Consider the following 19,540-nt stretch of genomic DNA (forward strand, 5'->3'; position numbering starts at 1 on the left):
ATGTTGTAACGCCTCTGTTATGGTGCGAAGGGATTCCATGTGAAATCTGCATTTGGGAACCCACTGATTCAAAAACTTCAGATCCAGAACAGCTCTGAGGGATTTGTCCTTTTTGGGAACTGTGAAGATTATGGAATAGATTCCCTGTCCCTGTTGATGGATAGGCACCAATTCTATAGCCCCTATATCTTTTAAGTGGTGAATAGTGCCCAGAAGGCCAACATGCTTGATAGGCCAACGTGACCTTGGGGTTGGTAGAAATCTGCTCGGCAGTAAGGATGTGAGTTCTATCTTGTAGCCCCACTGCACTGTCGACAGAACCCACAAGTCCATAGTTGTTTCCTGCCATTTGAGAGAAGGCTGACAGGCGGCCCCCCAGAGACCCTGCTGGGGAGTCATTGCTGTTTTTGAGACTTGGGTTGATTGGCAAAGGCCTGTCTGCCCTGGTTGAAGGGCCTAGCGCCTCGCTTTCTGCCCCATTGGGGTCGCTGGAATCTCGAATCCCTGTCTCTCCCTCGAAAGGAGGGTCGGAAGGATCGAAAGGGCTGGTACTGCAACTGAAAAGTCCTTCTTGGAGGAGGACGTTCCTGTTTACTTGTGGTGGATGGAAGAGGCATGGTCTTACGTTTGTCCTTAGACTCTACTAACACCTCTTGAAGGGCCTCCTCCCCAAAGAGTTTAACCCCATCAAAGGGAACAGAGGCCAAATTGGCCCTAGAATTCGCATCCACAGGCCAATGTTTTAGCCACAAGTTACGGCATCCCACGACTGTGGCTGTGGAAGCCCTGGATGAAAATCTTATAGCATCTAGGGTTGCATCAGAGACAAAGGCTTGTGCCTTTTGAATCTTTATGAGTTGGTGCCTTAAATCAAACACACCTGTAGGGGGGTCCTGAATAAGGTCATCTAACCAGACTATAGATGCCCGCAACAACATTGAGGCCGCCGCCGAGGCCCTAATGGCCAGAGAAGAGGCCTCATTAGCCCTTTTGAAATAAGCTTCCAGTTTTTTATCATTTTGATCTTTCAGGGCTGATTCCCCATCCTTTGGTAGTAAAGCCCCATTTAGAAGGGCAACCACCGGGGCATCTGTTAAGGGTACTTTAAACATGTCCATAGCCTCTTGTTGAAATGAGTAGTACTTATTGGCCACTGCCAATGATCTACGACTAGAGGAGGGGAGTAGCCACTCCTCCCTAACTGTATCAGCCAGGAGTTCTGGGAGAGGTAACAGCAACTCCTTACTCTTCAGTTTAGGAAACGCCAGTGAGCCCTTAGTAGGTGGAACCGCCTCAGTGGCCACAGGTGTTTGAAGGTCTAATGCATTCATGGCCCTAGACATGAGGGGATTCAAATCCACCTGAGAAAATAATCTTTGAGATATTGTGGATGCAGGATTGTCCTGGTCATCCGACCATTCTCCCTCTTCCTTGTCAAATGGGTCTAAAGGTAACTCCAGCCATGGGTTAGGAACAGAGATAGGTGATGGAACCACAGGATTAGGAATTGGAGCCACAGGATTTGGTATAACAGGTACCCCCGGATCTGGAATATCTAACGGTACTGCATCCGCTCTTGAAGGAGTCGGGGATATCGGCCTGACAGGGCGAATGGGCTCACTTGGGGGAGCCGGAGGTAGGGGGTTACTGGGTATAATATCCGGTGACTCCCCGCCAGACCCCTCCGAAGAGCGAAACCCCCCCCCCGCCTAAAACCACCACGTCATGAGGTGGAATCAGGTTGCGCCTCTCAGCGTTAGTGTGCCTTCTCTTGCGTGTTGCTTTTCTGGGGGCCTGAGAAGTGGACTCCTCAGAAGAGGACGTATAAACACGTTCCCTGGACCTTTTCTTAGACTTCTTCCCTTTTTTTAACCACCTCCCTAAGAGACACAGAAAAGGTCTCTTTAATCCAGTCCTGCCATGTAGTCGGCATATCCAAAGGGAGACTAATGGCCTGAGGAGGTACATTCTGAATAGGTTGAGGGACACTTACTGGGGGGTCATTTACTGGAGGTCCCTGGCTAGGTGCAACAAAGAGGGATCTCACCGGTCTTTCTGCTGTGGAGCCAGCTCCCTGACGGTCCACAGAAGAAACGCGGCTTGGAAGAGTGGCGGCTCCCAGGATTCCCACCGAAATTGTCAAGCCGCCATTCGCAGGAGCTGTTGCAGAGCCACTAGAGGGCGCGGCGGCAGAAGCGGTACGGCTCGGCTCTCTGAGCTCTGGAATGGGCGGGAACGAGACCGAGGTCTGGCCAGCACCATCCAGGCTTGCATCTCCCCTTGCTCTCGCCACAGTTCGCGTTGTGCGGGTGAGCAGGGATGGGCCCGATCCAGCGCCCATGCCCATAGCACTTGAGGGACCCGATATGGTGTCCCTCAGCAAATCCTCCTCTTCCCGTGCAGCCGTTAATGGCGCCGCCGCTAATGGTGGTGATACGGGGGGTGAGCCCGGCGCTCGAGAGGCGAACGGGAAGCCCTCCATTTGTCCTCCCCTGGGCACTAAAATGCGTCTAATAGCCTGGCGACGCTCCATTGTGCAGGGAAACAGAGAAATGACAGTTGAGGAGGATAGCAAAAAGAGCGGGAAAGAAAGTGGGGTTTTTTTTTAAAAAAGTTATTTGTTTGCTTTAAAACTAAGTAAAAACTAAGTAAGAAATAGAGTAAAAGTCCAAGTACAATGAGAAATACCACAAAGAAGTAAGAAAGAGACAAACAAGATTTGCAAGAGCAATACGAACAATCTCTGCCTAGGAGTGACTGCAGGACTAAAAGAACTGGGCGGGGTTATCCATCCGGGGCTCTTAAGCCTAGTAACTAATTTTGATTAGTCCTGCCTGGGAGCACGTGGACACGATAGCCCAATGAGAGATGTCCTCGGCTCCAGGCATCAGAGAAGACACACTTATTCACCCAGGCTTTTGATTAGATCTATGGCTTTAATTTTTAATATTGGTTTTTAATGATTTTAATGACTTTTAATGATTTCAATGTTTAAATCATTTTAGTTGTTTAATTTAGTTCTGATTTTGACTACCAGCTCCATCATGGAGCCATTAGGGGCTGTGGGGATTGGGGGCTGCCCAGCCCCTGGAAGTCCCAGCATGCCCCACGCAAGTGCATGGGGCATGCTGGAGAGACCCCCCGAGGCAGGGAGGCTTGATGGATTCTCCCGGTCGGGGGTCTCCCCATGAGTCGCCACTGCACAGAGACGCACCACAGCATCTCATGACCCCCAAACCTTGCTCTACTAACCTGGGTTAAGGGGAGGGGTTTTTAGGCAGGTTAGCCACCAGAGAACCACCAGGCTTGCCTGCGAGCCTGGTGGTTCTCAGGACCGCGCGAATGCGGGCTGGGCTGCACTAGCCTGCTTTCGTGCGGTTGTGTGAATAGCTTCAGTATTTCAAGCCTTGATTGGTTATTGATTATTTTTGAGTGTTCATTTTAAAAGATCGATATTTGTTTTAGTATGTATTACTTTAGTATGCAAGCCAGTTGGTGATGGAAAGTTATTCTTTTAATGTGAACCTTTTTATTATGGCAAGATATTTTTTATGCAAGCTTTTTCATTGTAAAATTTTTCTCTTATACCAAACCTCTGCATTACATTGTTTGTATTAGATTTAAGAAAACCACAGGTCTCTGTGGGCGCCAGGAGTCAAAATTGTCTTGACAACACACTTTACTTTTTACTTTACAGAAGAGAAAAAGAGCCCTGACCTATAATTTGTCCAAACAATACCCAGTATTACCAGCGGGAGTTTGTTTCACAATAAAGAGGTGCTGAGTGGGATAATTTACTCCTGGCAGCTATACCTCTTACAGGGAAGATTCGCCTCTTGATACCACAGAGCAGTCAGGCACTGTGAAAGAGGCTTCTGGTTTTTTGCTACAAGCCTTTAGCTCTGTGTTGTTTTAATATATTTGGCATTTTTGAAGTTCAAAAGTAAAAAGAAAAATACTTTTGACATCAGTAGCTAGTCAGTCCTGCTTTTGTGCATGTCCCTCAGGCATAATATATCTATTACTAATTTTGTACTGTTTTTCCAGCTTACATGGTATTGCTAGTTTTAAGTGATCACACCATTCCTCAGCTTAGAGGCCTTTAGCACAGGTGCCAATCATGTGGCTGCTCTGTGTACAGCTGGCACTTCTTTCTCCCAGGATGGTAATTTCTCACACTGATTCAGGGCCACTCTGATGCACAGAATCCCAGGGGACAAATGTATTCTTCCATTAAGTGTGTGTGTGCTTGGTATACAAGAATACTGTTATGAGTGGGGCAGCTCCAAAAAGCACGTAAATCTGATGGCCCATGATATTCATGCCATGCAGGCATGAGATCTAAGCTCATCCTGAGATATTTTCCTGGCCCACTTCATCATAACTATGGAAACACAATTTGGCCAGGTCCTCCATGCTCCAATGCACTACCTGCTGGTGGCAACAGCAAAAGATGGGGACTTGTGTTACAGAAATGCTTCAAAAGAATTTGGTGGCGAATGTCTCTGAGCATATGGTGAGTGCTGTTACCTCAGCAGGCAACAACTGCAATCAGCACAATTAGAGAAACTATTCTTATAGTTGTGTTTGAGATTTGGCATGATGATTTTGTCAGCTAACTGCTGTCCTTTAACTACTACTACTACCACCACTACTATTTATATACCACTTTTCAACAAAAGTTTGCAAAGTGGTTTACATAGAAAAATAAATGACAAATAAGATGATCCCCTGTCCCCAAAGCCTCACAGTCTAAAAAGGAACACAAGGTAGGCACCAGCATCAGCCACTGGAGGGCTGCTCTGCTGGGGTTGGAGGGGGCCAGTTGACCTGATAAATAAAAGAGAAGCACTACTTTGAAAGGGGCCTCTTTGCTCAGTTAGCGGGGGGGGGGGGAGGAGGAGGAGTTCCACTTCCTGGAAGTTTCCCACACCCGGCTTTTAGCAAGCCCTTGGAGACGGTGGCTTGAAGCTGGAGACCAGCCACCAGCTGCATTGTCTATCTTGTGAAATACAAACTTTTATGAATTTCGTTCTTTGGAATTGGTTTGCTTTCATCCTCGCAAACAACAACCTTCTGAGGGAATCCAGGCACAGTGTTTATGTGTGTGTGTGTGTGGGTAGGGGATAATAGTAAAAATGCATCATTTTTTCAAATTAATTTATAAATATTAGGGGTGTGCAATTCAGATTTTTGGTGTTTCAATTTGGATCCAAATAAAAACACCCCTGATCTGTTTTTGGGTCTGAATCTGACCCATCTGAATCACCCCAGATTCGATTCAGATCTGAATCCGAATGGATTTGGATAAAAAAAAAAGGTCCCAGGGCCAAAAGGGTGGGGTAGTAGCGCCTAATGGGTGGAGGCTACCACCCAAATTGCAGGGGGATTGGGCAAAGGGCTGATTTTTGGTGAATTGTTGCAGTTTACGCATCTTTAAGGTTTTCCCCATAAGGTATAATGGAGGTGTATCGCTTCATGTCAGGGGGGAAAGCAGTGGCCTAGAGTGGTGTGAGGTTGGTGGTAGTGCCCAAGGGGGGCATGGAAGCTACCAGAATTTTTTCAAAGGATTTGGGCAAAGGGCTGTTTTTTGGCAATTTGTTGAAGTTTATGCATCTTTAAAGTTTTTCTCCACAGGGAATCATGTAGGTTTCAGCAGCCCCATAACTGCACTTGGGGGGTACTGGGGTGGCCCAGAGTGAGTGGCGGTGTAGTGAACAAAGGGTGCCAGCCACCCCCATGGGTTTCTAACCCATGGCGTACAGGGTTCTATTGTTTCGGAGGTGTTCTGAGTGTAGATTCTCTGGTAGCAAATGAGATTTTCAATACAAACCATGAATCCACTCTCAAAAAAACACTCTCTTCCGTAGTCCAGAAACTCCAGTTGGTTCAGAATGTGGCAGCCAGATTGGTCTCTGGGTCATCTCGGAGAGACCATGTTACTCCTTTACTGATGGAGTTACACTGGCTGCCAATAGGTTCCTGGACAAAATACTAATACTAATAAGTGCTAGTTATAACTTACAAAGCCCTAAACGGCTTAGGCCCTGGGTATCTAAGAGAGCGCCTTCTTCTGCATGATCCCCACCGCCCATTGAGGTCATCTGAGGAGATCCGTCTCCAGTTACCGCCAATGTGTTTGGTGGCTACACAGAGACGGACCTTCTTGGTCGCTGCCCTGAGATTGTGGAATGCGCTCCCTGCTGAGATACAATCCTCCCCATCTCGGGCAACTTTCAAAAAAACACCTGAAAACCCATCTTTTCGCCCAAGCTTTCTCAGCTTCCTAATATTTTTAGGTTTTAATCTCTGGTTATTTTTAAATTGTTAAAGTGTTTTTAAGTTTTTGTATATGTTTTTAACTGGTTTTATGTTATTGTAAACCACCCAGAGATGAAAGTTTGGGGCGGTATACAAATTTGATAGATAGATAAATAAAATAAAAATCAGCCCTCTGCCCAAATCCTTTGAAAAAATTCTGGTAGCTTCCTTGCCCCCCTTGGGCACTACCACCAACCCCACACTGCTCTAGGCCACCCCTTTCCCCCCAACATGAAGCGACACACCTCCATTATACCTTATGGGGGGGGGACCTTAAGGACATGTAAACCTCAACAATTCACCAAAAATCAGCCCTTTGCCCAATTCCTCTGCAATTTGAGTGGTAGCCTCTACCCATTAGGCACTTAACTTAAACTGAGTAGTACCCCACTGCCTTGCGGCTGGGAGTGGGGTGTAGTTGGCACATGACAGTTGACAGTTAGCACTGTCAAAATGAATAGAAGAAATGAAGATATGTAATGAATCCTCATAGGGATTCATTGAGGGAAAGTTATTATACACCATAGAATCCAAACACTTAAAAAATAGTGACCATACATTTTCCTCCATAACTCCACTTCTATAAGGGTTAGAGCTTAGCTTTTTTAAAAAAATGAAAGCTGGGAATCTGGGGGAATTAATAGGAGGGATAAGAAACTTGAATCGATTCGAATCAGGTGTGATTCAATTTGTACCCGTATCTAGCCAATGGACCACAGGGGTGATTTGTTCTGTCTCTGAATCACCCAAATCAGCTAGATTCGGGTACAAATCAATTTGTATCCGAATCAATTTGCACATCCCTAAAAAATATTAACAGCATGATTTTGTTTTCATTGCCTCTGAATTCATTTCTGTGTTAGTCTCTGGACTGGAGTATGGACTCTGGTAATAATTGTGCTGGTTATAGTGGTTGCCTGCTGAAGTAACCACTACTTAAGTAACCAAAGTATGTTCAGAGACATACTTTACCAATTTCTTCTTAAATGTTGCTGTGATATGAACCCCCAACTTCTGCTAGGATCTCTATTTGGATGCAGAAAAACCCAATGGGGGGGGGGTTCCTTTAGGGACCAAATTCTGGTCTTGAGGTTTCATGTCTGCTTTTCAATTTCTTCTCCTCATTTCCCCACAGATTCAATTTTTTAAAAAACCTAACACATTTGTTGAGTGGGTAATTCCAAGCATCAAAATACCCCTTCTAGAAAAAATTAGTACAAAGGGAAAGCTTTGACAAGCCACAGAGGGCTGAGAAGGTTCAGGTGAAACAACAGGACGGGATGCTGTTCTTCCTCTCCACCCATAGAACAGAGGCACTCCTGTGCCTATGTAATCAAGCTTCTCAGATCACACCTTTCTCAATGTTTTGTCCCTGTAATAAATCTCTAACATTTTTCAGCTGTCAGCTACTCATAAGGAACTCCACAAAAACAGATCAGTGTAGGTGCAACTTCCTTAAAGCAACACTCAAGGTGAGCACAATTACCCACACAATACAAGTGCCCACAAACCAGTGCCACTGAGGGCTTAAATTGATCCATTTTGGATTGGGACTAGATTCCAGAGGAGCCCTCTATTTCTGGAGTTTGCCCGACAGCTAGTCTTGACAATAGAAGCATCACTTGTCCAGGGTCACTTTCCCCCTAAACTCCAAATCTAGCTGTATCCATAACTGAGGATGTTGTTTCTAAAAAGCCAACTAGAAGGATGGATTTTTGTAAGCAGCTTCAAGTCAGGAGGCTGTGCTCGAGATGTGTTCTCCACAAATCTGATCCAGCATCTGCTAAAAGCTAACTGGGTCAAGATTTGACCCAATTAATGGACTCTGGATGAAACAGAATGTCTCTGATATCAAGCAGGCACTGCTTTTTGCATGATCCAGACGGAAACCACCTACCCTCCCTGCCCCTTGTTTCCTACACCTTCAGCCTCCCTCTCTCTCACACACAGGTGCCAGGGCAGCCCCAGGTCCCAGAATGAGACATCTGCTTGACTCACCCGTTTGCAGCACAACCGCTCTTGCGGGCCCCTTGCTTGTCTGCTTGGTCTGGATGACCTCTGTGCCACAGAAGATAACGTGCCTCCGGTAATCCTCTATGCTGTGTGTTTTCCAGGGCAAGGTGTCATCCATGTGGGGCAAGGGGGTCTTAATCACAGGAACGCTTTCACCTACAAAGACATACCAAAGTCCATCTGGCTCAGGGTGCATTTCCCATCCATTCCCCACGCACTGGCGCTGAGTTTTTATGGTGGCCTTTACAGCATCGCGGGGCAGGAGGGGCTGAAAGGCTGGTGGAGTTGATCTCCTGCCTGAGGCCAGGCACTCCCCACCACAATCTAGCGGGCCACTTGCATTTTGCACCAACGGAAGGGGCCAACAGAGCAGGTGGATCACCTGCAAGCCACACATGGCTGGGTAAGGCAAAAGATGACAACGACAACAACAAAAGCTTCCAGGGTCACTTGTCAATCCATCACTCTGAAAACGGGGCTGCGGCTGGCGGGCAAAAGTGACTGGTCACCAAACTCAGACTGGCCCACAGGGCAACAGGACATATTCCTGGTGCGCCCCACCCGCAGGGCGCCCCCATGCCCCACCGCACTCGGCAGCAGTGAATACTCCCATCCTTAAGCACCCATTCTGCTCAAAACCCACTGCCCTCTCAGTGCCCCCAGTCCAGCCCTGCTGGTCACAGGCTCTGGAGAAAAGCCAACCCACCCACCCAACGGTGCTTAGGAGGACATTCAAGTGAAGGCTTCTCCGCACGACCCAGCCTCCTGCCCCTTGCTATAGCAATTCCCAAGGGGTGGGAGACAACAGAAACATGAGAAAATATACTCCAGGATTGCCTGCAGAGGTCTATTCAGCACACCACAGAATGCAGGAGGGTGTGCAAACATCCCAGAACTGCCAGTGCAGGGGGACACCCACTCGGATTTCAGAATCTGTGATGGGGAAAGAGGCTGTTGGGCAGCAAAGTGGCATGAGGAGGTGTGGCGGGAGGGGGGGGGCATAGGAACATAGGAAGCTGCCATATACTGAGTTCTATCTAGCTCAATATTGTCTTCGCAGACTGGCAGCGGCTTCTCCAAGGTTGCAGGCAGCAATCTCTCTTAGCCCTATCTTGGAGAAGCCAGGGAGAGAACTTGAAACCTTCTGCTCTTCCCAGAGCGGCTCCATCCTCTGAGGGGAATATCTTGCAGTGATCACACATCAAATCTCCCATTCATATGCAACCAGGGCAGACCCGGCTTAGCTATGGGGACAAGTCAGCTGGTCTTGTGGTAACAAGCATGACTTGTCCCCATAGCTAAGCAGGGTCTGCCCTGGTTGCATATGAATGGGAGACTTGATGTGTGAGCAATGCAAGACATTCCCCTCGGGATGAAGCCGCTCTGGGAACAGCAGAAGGTTTCAAGTTCCCTCCCTGGCTTCTCCAAGATAGGACAAGATTTTTTTTATTGAACCAACAAACTACCAAAGCATACAGTACGTTGCCAAAGCACAATTATATACAAAGTGGTTGTTTGTACATGATATATCTACAAAGATTTACACACAAGGATTTGGAAACCCACAAGGTTATGAAGTATATGCAGGCAGTACTGTAACTCGAGGGTGGGGGATTTCAAAGCACATCAGGTAATGGGGGGGGGGGTTTACCTCCAACATCCATTTCCACAATTTGTCCCATTGCCGTTTAGAAGAGATACTCTTGTCTTTTTGCACATAACCATACAGACTTTTCCAGAAGAGATTTACTGTCTCATCTGCGTAAACCTCTTGGTCGCATCTTCCCTCCCTCTTCCTATGCAGGAGCATTGCATAAATGACATACAGGTTTACTAACCTGATTACAAGAAGGGGAACGTTCCAATTCCCTAGTATGAGGGCACCCGTTCTGTCCCGTTTCCTTGAAGGTTTCTTTCTGGGACCTTGAAAGGAGGTTCTATCACTCAAACCCGAGGTTAGTTCTTCCCAAGTCTGTTTTTCCAAATCAGGCCACTCTAACAGCTTGCTTACTCCCTGCCACACTCTTTTGGCTACCACACACTCTTTTAAGAAATGTGAGTGGGTTTCCCTGAATGTTTTGCCTAGCTCACTAGCTTTCTGTTCGCAGGTGATTTTAGGGCACTCTTGCTGGTCCTCTGGGAGCCATGGCTTAGTGGCTAGTACTTAAGTGGTAGTACTTGATGGTATAAACGCCACCTTGTTTCCCATAAATGGAAAGGGACTTTTTTCTCAAAGAGAGCGATAGGGTGATCGGGTTGCAACAAGTACTGTGAAGTGCGGTGTTGGTAGCAGTTACGTTCTAAATCAGGTTTTAAGAAACCCACTTCTAGAATCTCTCCATAAATTGTTTTCCTTAGCTGCTTAACTGAGGAGGATCCTTTAAATAGATCTGGTTCAACCTTCCATTTTTTAAGTGTGAATAACAAATCTCTCAAGTAGTCCAGGTGTTCTCTTTTTAATACCTGTGTGATATTACCATTGAAAGATCCTTTCCCCCACCATGCTATGCCCCATGCTGACTTGCACCAACGCAGAGCGAAAAGCGAGACCCAGGTTTTTTGCAGGAGGTTCGACATATTTTGGAGATATTATGGACATTCACGAAAATCCAGTTTCCAAAATTGTAGGTCATGAATTCAGTTACAAAATAGGGTTGCAGGGCAGGTAGGGCTAGGCCTCCCCGCTCAACCTCCTTAAATGCTACCGCACGGGCCAAAGAAAAGGACGCTGTGTGCCATACTAGACGGAAGATCTGGCTTTCAACTCTCCGAAGGAGATCGAGCGGGGGAGGATAGACTACCGCCAAGTTATGCACCGGGGGTATCAGGTAAGTCCGGATGTAAACCGCTTTCTGGTACATGGTGAGGCTCCATTTTTTCCACATGGTGATTTTAAACATTACTTTTTCTTCCCAATCTGTCCAATTCCCCCCCCCAGACTTTTTCCTTAATCCCATATTCAATCCCCAAAATGTTTACTGTATCTACCCACTTCAGTTTGGACTCTGGGGCCCCTTCGCTTTCACATTCAGAGATGGGTAGGCACGAGAGTTGCTGGCGTCCGGGGTCCATTTTAACAAATACAATTTTGTCAGCATTTAATTCTGAGCCCGAGATCTTGCCATATTCCCAGAAGAGGTCTAGTATTACAGAGATTTCATTTTCATTTGATAACAGTAATGTAACATCATCGGCATGAGCTACAAATTTTACCCTAAACTCAGAATGCGGTTCTGAGTGGACAGGTGGTTCAGCTATCCCCTCACTCTCCCTCCTCCTCCCTCCTGGGAAGGTCTTGCAGGGTGGAGGGATAGAGACTGAGAGTCCTTGCAGATGGGGTTCTCTCTGAATCCTGATCAAGATCGGATCCAGGGCAAAAACATAAAGTAATGGGCTCAGTGGGCATCCTTGGTAGACACCCGAATGCAAAGTGATCGGGTCACCCCGCCATCCATTAATCTGTGGTGTCACCTTTGCATTCGTATAGAGCAGCTGTATCCAAGTAACGAATAGGGGTGGTATACCTTTAGCTTTCAACAATGTCCCAGATAATTGTGGTTCATTTTGTCAAAGGCCTTAACGATCCAATAAGAGGAGGTGACCTTTCCAACTTTCATTCTGTATAGAGTAAAAAAGTTCTCTCAGCAGACACAATGAGTCTGTCATCTTTCTTCCCGAGATAGCGCTTGTCAGCAAGCTGTGGACCAATTTAGGGGCCACTTTCGCCAATCTATTATTTAGGATTTTGGCAAAGATTCTGTAATTGATATTTGTGAGGGTTATCGGTCTCCAGTTTTGTGGTAAAGTGGTGTCACCTTTCTTGGGGGGGGAAATTAAGAGGCCGTCCCCAAAGGACCTATTTTAACGCCCATTGTCTAGGACAAAATTAAATAATTTTACTAAAACTGGTAGTAGCTGGTCTGCGTAAATCTTATAGAAAGGCCATGTCAGACCATCAGGCCCCGGGGCCGATGTGTTCTTTCCCGCTGAGATAACTGCTCTGACCTCTTCTATCGTTACAGGATGGGTCAAAGAGCTTTTCCCCCGCTTAGTGAGGGAATAGCCAAGACCATATTCATTCAAACTGCAGAACCTCTCTAGATAGGATTGAATGTCCTTTACAGAAATATCCTTCAATGCATTCAAGTTTGTAGAAAACTGGGCCATGATTTTTAACATATCGTGGGGGTCAGCCATTAGTGGGCTACTTCCATCCAATCGCAGGCCTTGGAATGTCAAACTAGACGCATGTATCTTGTCCTTTGCCCACTCCCCTTTTTCAACTTCAGACCCTTTGAAGCGATACTGCTTATTTTCTAAATGCCTGTGCCGCAGCGCCTGATTGTCTCTTTGTAGCGGCGGCATGATTCCACGTCGAAGGCTTCTCCCCTGTTCATCTTATCAACAATCCTCAGATGTTGGGTGATCGCTTTCTGATAACTTTTGACCCCTATCTTATATGTCCGGCTGGTCACTGCCCTAGTACGGCAGCCCACCCTCTTTTTAAGTGTCTCCCAGGCTCCCAAAAGATCATCTTCTGCCTCTAATAGCCGAGGGATCTGTCGCCTCAGTTCTGATAAAAGGACACCTTTGAGATATTCATCACTTAACATTTTGGGGTGTAATCGCCACAAGGACTTACCATGTGGAATTACCTCAGAGAGATTACAAATAAATCCCACAGCCGCATGGTCTGACCATGGGGTAAGTACTAGTTTACACCTGTAGACTTCAAAAGAAGGGGGAGCCCAGAGTCTATCTAGCCTGCTAGCTGATCTTGGGTGGCAATATGTAAATTTGACTCCGGTTTTATTTAAATTTATGTCTATACTGCAATTTAAAGTTCTCTTCGTGACGGATCGGGGGGAAATCCAATTTTTCCACATCGGGGTCTTTCTCCCCTGAAGTTTGGATTGATGGGTCTTTTGTTTGTATGGCTTGGCATAGGGCTGACTTTTCCTCTTCATGTTGTTTTAGAATGCTCTTGTATTCTTTCTTTAGGTTCCATATTTTTGCTGCTTTGTCTTGTTCCACCCTCAACTCTTCCTCCAGGTTGGTTACAGTTTTGGGTGTATTTAGTCCAGTTTTCTTTGGGGCCCTTGAGTGTTTCGAGGATATCCATTTGTTTTTTGCGGGCTTTCTGAGTTGTCTCTGTTCTTTGATCAACTCATCTACACGTTGGGCAGCTTCTGAGTCTGAAGGAGGGATCAATTCATCATTGGCATCTGGAACCTCTGCCATGGTTGCTAGCACCTTGAATCTATTCTGTTGGGTTAGACCCATCCCCGTGTCCTTGGGGTGTCTATTCAGATTGGTCGATCCGTTTCTTTCATCCTCCCATTGCTTTTTTTTGTTTGATTTTCTTAGAGGATGTCTGCATCCATGGGGATGGAAATTGGTCTTGCGTCTCCCTAGATGCATCCTGCAAGCTTGTGTGATCAGCCAGTGGGAAAAGATGCGTGTCCATCTCCTCTCCCGCCCCAGGGTGATCCTGTTGTTGTTGTCTTTCTTGTCTTTCAAGTGGTCCTTCTGTTTATTTTTGTGCACTCCGTTTCCCTGATTCAGCAACTTTCGCCACTTTTGTTGCCCTTTCTCTATTACTTTTATTGTAATGTGCTTTGGGGCACCAGAAGTACGTGTGACCTACTTCCATGCATAGGTTGCAGCAAATGCTTTTATAGCAACTCATAGTACTGTAACCTCTTACTCCACATTTGGAGCAGAGTGATGTGTTGCATTCCCTGCAAATGTGATTATTGGCCCCGCAGTGGTAGCATGCTGGCGGTTATCCGCTGTAACGGAGGCTTGCTCTGTTGGAGCCCATGAAGAAATATTTTGGAAGGTGCTGTATTGTCCCCATTACGGGGTCTGTACGTAGTGCTACTATGCACCGATATTCACCAGTCCAAATTCCAGAACTGTCCTTCCTTTCATGCGGGCCCATTAGGACATTAGCGTGCCTCCCCAAGCACATAGCCACATCTTCTGCCGGCACTGTTGTGGTCCGAAGGGTTATCGTAAGGACCCTAGTATCTGCTTTAAATAGAGGTATTAATTGAAAACCAGCAAGAAGATCAGGATAGAGGTCGTCTGTCTTCTTGCAGCTGGACCAGAAACTGTGATACGCTGCCTGGTTTTTCAAGCAAACATATATTTCGTTAGACCCCACCAGTTGGATGACAGCCCGTAACTGTGATGTCGGGAAAACCATTGCTTCCTGTATTAACCTTTTGATGACATAGTCTCTGGTCGCCTTCTGTTCATCAGTTCCTAAATAGCGGAACCGGATTACAAACCGTTTCTTCAGGTCATCATCTTCGGATAGAGAGCTGGGGATGGCTGCTAGTATCTCATCCTCTATTTCGAACTGAGCTAAGAAGTCAGCCCGTCTGTCCGAGGCTACTCCGATTGTGGTTTTCACCTGCCTTGGTATATCATTCTTTTTGCCTCTGTTGGAGTTGATCACAGAAGCAAAGGATCAAGTTCTTCCCAAGGCTGCTTTTGATGTATCTGGTGGCTCTTGCATGCTAGTTTGTGTAGTTGACTTTCCTGTTGCGGTCCCCCACTTGGATTGTAAAGTTTCAGGAATGGCTTTTGGAGTCTGCAAGTTCACTCCTGGGTTTCCCTGTGTGTTCCATGTGTTTTTTTCCGTAGTAACTTTAGCAATAGCAATAGCACTTACATTTCTATACCGCTCTATAGCCGGAGCTCTCTAAGCGGTTTACAATGATTTAGCATATTGCCCCCCAACATTCTGGGTACTCATTTTACCGACCTCGGAAGGATGGAAGGCTGAGTCAACCCTGAGCCCCTGGTCAGGATCGAACTTGTAGCCTTCTGGTTACAGGGCGGCAGTTTTACCACTGCGCCACCAGGGGCTTTAGTTTTGGGTTTTACTGCCCTCTGTTCCCGAGTCTCAGGTTCTCTTGGTTCAGGTGTCAGTTTTCCTATTCTTGATCCCTCTAGGGTGATAGGCCACTCAGGTTCACCTTGGTCTTCTCCCTTTGAGATTGCTTCCTGAGAAGGTGTTGCTTGACTTTCAGTAAGCGACTTGATGGGCTTGATGTCCCCTCCGTCACTAAGGCTTCTTCTAGATGAGGTTTTTTTGCTGCCACCCCTTTTGATTTATTACCATGCTCACCACTCTCTTTCTTGTTCCGTGGTGGCACTAATTCTTGGGTTGCTTGTGCTAGTTGCCGCTTCTCCTTCTTCGTCTTCCTTCTCTGTTTCAGAATGGTAGTTAGTGAGAAAAGCCAGTCTATCCACTGATCTACGGGGATGGGTGGGCCTTCACCCTCAGTTTCCTCTGATAATGGGGACAGTTGTGATGTAGCATCTTCTCCGTTTATTTTTGTTTGCCATGACCAGATGAGTTATTGTATGTTTTTAAGTCATACAGACTCATTTAGCCAACGGGGAAATCTTAATGGTTTCAGGAGCTTTCTGCGCTGCCCCTTGTACTTGACAGTCATTATCCTTTCTAGGATCATCAGGCTGGTTGACACTGCAGTCGAGACCTTTGAACTGGAAATGGACATGGCGTCCTTTCCAAGTAGGAACTGATAAATAATATTGTGGTCTTTATCTAGGCGTTCCCATTGTGCAAACGCACCCCCCTTTCTCCCATGTTGCTGAGGAAACTTTGGATCTTGGTACTGCCATATGGGCTATGAAGAAGGCCCAAAATTCAAACATGTCCAATGGTTTTATATCAGTTCTTAGTAGGAAGGTGGAGACCTCCTTAATGTCCTTTTTCAGAAGTTCTTGCCATTGACTGGGCGTGTAGCAGCCCCCTTGTTCTAGCACTTCGATAGCATCTGATTCTAAAATTTTGTCATTTACCTCAGGATTCAACTTATCACCCCCATCTGTTTGATAAGGCTGTATCGATGAATCTGCGTCATCTTCAGAAACTTCCCCTTCACTCCCTGCCCCTGAGCTTGAAGACTCAGCATCTGAGTCCAAGGCGCTTTCCTCACTTTCTGTTACATTAACTGAGTAACTGGGGGCAATATCGCCCTCTTCTGGAGTAGCTGCAGAAGTTGCAGGAGTTAGACTGGCTTTGAGGGGAGTGGGGAAAAGTACTTGTTCTACTCCCACAGAGTGAAGAAATGGTGATTTCCCTAATACAGAGGGTCTGGTATCTCTTTGGTCTTCAAAGTCTTCTACATGAAAACGAGATGACCACCCTGGACTTTTTAAGGGGGGTCTATCTCTGCACTCTGTTTCAAAAAGCTCCATACTTTGGTTCTCCAGCAAAGGCATTGAACTCATCATAAACTTTTCTTTCTTACTCTCTTCTACTGTTAATTCTGTTAATCTTTGCTCTGTTAAACTTTGCTCCCCCAAGGTTGCTAAATCTCCAAGGGCTGCTGTAATTACTTCAGGAGTGGGTGAGATTACATCAGACAAAGCAGCCTGTGACTCAGCAAATTCAATAGAGGGCTGCCTTAGTTTCGCTTTTGCTTCTGCCTGGATAATTGAATGAGTTGATGGCAATGAAGAAAACAAGGGTACATTTCCTTCTACTTTTGGGGGGTCTAGAGTTGTAGATCCACTCACCCCATGGTGATCAAATTGTGCTCCTGGCTGTTGGGGATATATCAGTCCCTTCCCCAAGCTCCTAGGATTTAAATTGTCCTTCTGGTTTGACTGGCAAGAGACTGTCCCCAGTAAATCTAGTTCCATTGTACTCACAGGCTGCAGCTTTTCTTCCAGTCTCCTGGGCCCCGGGGCTGGAGGATCCCAAAATTCCTTCTTCAATTGATCCAGAGATTTGGGAATGGACTCCTTCCATCTCTGGAACATTCTCCTTTTGACCCCAGGTCTGCCTGGGGTTTTACTTCGCCCCCCAAAGGGGCATAACTGGGTGAAAATGAGAGGCCCTCCAAGATAGTGCTGAGAAAGATTCCTGCCTGCAGCCTTGGATAAGCCTCTGCTAGTCTGTGAAGACAATACTGAGCTAGATGGACCAATAGTCTGACTCAGTATATGGCAGTTTCCTATGTTCCTACATCATGCTTGCTACCACAAGACCAGCTCTCCTCTCCAAGAAGCAACAAAGGGACAAAGAAGCAACAGTGAAGAGGAAAGGTTATCTGCTAGCTAGTTCACTTGGACTGCAGGCATATCCATAGCAGAAGCGGCTTTCTGCAGAGCAAGGGAGTGGAAGCCTTGTGGATTGATTCAGGGTGGGCATTTTGCTTTCCTAACATGCAGCCATTTCCAGACACAGGTGGGTTGTTCTTCACAGCGGCACTAGCTTCTCTGTACTGAGCCGCCTGCAAATGGCAGGAGCCCACACACCCCTCCAGTCGCCCCGAGGCCTCCTCTCACACCTTCTAGTCCATTCAGCCACACACATTTGACTTTCTAGCTTAACTCATCTCAAGGGGCCTCAGCACGGTGGACAATGCTTAAAACCAGATTTGTACAGAAACGGCAGCTGAACTCACAATCAAGCCTCACACAAACTCCCAGAGTCTTGCTCTTTGTTTTAAAGGCATCTGGAGGGTGACCAACCTTGAGAATGTTCTCTACAGCATTAAAGCCTCACCCTCTACCTTGGTGCCAGCCACCTGCAAGGCAGTGGCCCAAACAGAAGGGCATTTCAAAGCTTGTCAAGGCTTCTGCCTCTGTATAAGATGCCGCCACAGGCCGAGGCGGTACAGTAGACAGAGAGGCCTTGTACCTGTCAGCATCCCCTCGTTGACAACGCAGTTTCCATCTATGAGGATGGCATCGCATGGCAGAGAATGCTTCTGCCCTTCTAGGACAAGGATGTCTCCTGGGACTAAGGAACAAGACTCCACTTTGCGGTTACCTGCAGAAAAAAGATGCAAGAGGATGCTCAGAAAGGAGCTGGGGGGGGCTTGGGGGCTATCTGCTAGTATGGCTGTCGGTCCTGTTCTGTTCTTCAGCTCAGTCTGAGTTAAAACCATAAACATGAAAGATGGGGGGATTGTACAACCAAAACCATAGACATCAATATCCTGCCACTGAAAGCTTAAGCTTAAAGATGTTGTTCTAGTAAGAAGTAATCTGCCTAGTTTCCTCTCACTATCCCTACAACTGGACTAAATTTGGTCCAGATTGGTTAAGCCAGTGGTTCCCAAACTGGGAGCCTCCAGATGTGGCTGAACTACAGCTCCCATCATCCCCAGTCAAATTGTAGCTGGGGCTGATGGGAGCTGTAGTTCAGACACATCTGGAGGCTCCCAGTTTGAGAACCAGTGGGTTAGGCAGTTCACAAATTAGCCCACTTGCACCTCAAACATTCATGCATCTGTCGTCTTGAATTGGGGTAGATGACATCATCACAAACTATGCGTTTGAGGTATACCTATGTGTCCCTACAACTGTAGCAAATTTGGTTTAAATCGGCTAGGCGATTCACCAGTTAGCCCACTTGTGACTCAAACATTTACGTGTCCGCCATCTTGAACTGGGGTGGAAGACATCATCACAAACTACATTGTCGAGGTGTCCCTATGTGTACCTACAACTATTCCTAATTTGGTTCATATTGGTCCAGGCATTGCAAAGTTGATGGTGGGGGGGGAGACACACAGACCCACGGAATGCCGGGTGATCTCATAAAACTACTGGAAAGTGGACTGAAAAGTCATATTCTGCTCCTGGCAACGGCCCAGGCTCAGCGTCTGACCAAATGTCTCTCCAGAGTTTCAGAGGTGGAAACCAGCCACCAAGAGCAGCCTCTCCATAGGCTGATTCTTACTGGATGTGTCATGGGCACTGCCAGGAACACCTTTCTGGATGCTCTTGAGCAAGGCTGCTCCACTTCAGCCCTCCTGCTGATGTTGGCCTACAACTCCCATAATCCCTGGCAATTGGCCACTCTGGCTAGGGATTATGGGAGTTGTCATCCAAAAACAGCTGTGGGGCCTAAGTTGAGCAGGCCAGTGTCTAGTGGTTGTGAGGTGGCCTCTGTGGCATGGATGGCCCAAGCCACAGAGAGCAGAATTGTAGAACTTTGATTGTAGCTGCACCATTACATCCTGGTTTCCAGAGGGGAGGGGACAGCAGGAGAAAGGTGTGGAGGAGAAGCCAGGAGGGCAGAAGTGGGCAGCTGTCAGGATCATAAAACGTACCTTCGTGTTTAGTCCAGACGATGACTTGGACCTTGTTGTGCTCTTCCACCAAGTTGTACAAATTGATAGATTGCTGCAGGAAGCAAAGAGAAGGA

General features: G+C 46.8%; 1 protein-coding gene across 9 annotated transcripts in view; it reads right to left on the reverse strand.

Annotated features, from left to right (window-relative positions):
* ATP13A5 (ATPase 13A5) overlaps positions 1 to 19,540 on the reverse strand; it is a 94,767-nt gene that overhangs the window by 47,854 nt on the left and 27,373 nt on the right. For 8 of the 9 annotated variants that reach the window (XR_008319264.1, XM_053308478.1, XM_053308480.1 and 5 more), the window contains exons 8-10: positions 19,446 to 19,518; positions 18,026 to 18,157; positions 8,320 to 8,490 (exon numbers count right to left, since the gene is read on the reverse strand). Coding sequence is in view for 8 of the 9 variants with exons in the window: in XM_053308478.1 (XP_053164453.1) it covers positions 8,320 to 8,490; positions 18,026 to 18,157; positions 19,446 to 19,518 (376 nt within the window). In the remaining variant the exon portion in view is untranslated. The remainder of the gene's footprint in view (positions 1 to 8,319; positions 8,491 to 18,025; positions 18,158 to 19,445; positions 19,519 to 19,540) is intronic. The other variant, XM_053308479.1, reaches the window with a different exon arrangement.

Source organism: Hemicordylus capensis, chromosome 3, assembly GCF_027244095.1.
Source record: "Hemicordylus capensis ecotype Gifberg chromosome 3, rHemCap1.1.pri, whole genome shotgun sequence".
In the NCBI taxonomy this organism is placed as follows: Eukaryota; Metazoa; Chordata; class Lepidosauria; order Squamata; family Cordylidae; genus Hemicordylus; species Hemicordylus capensis.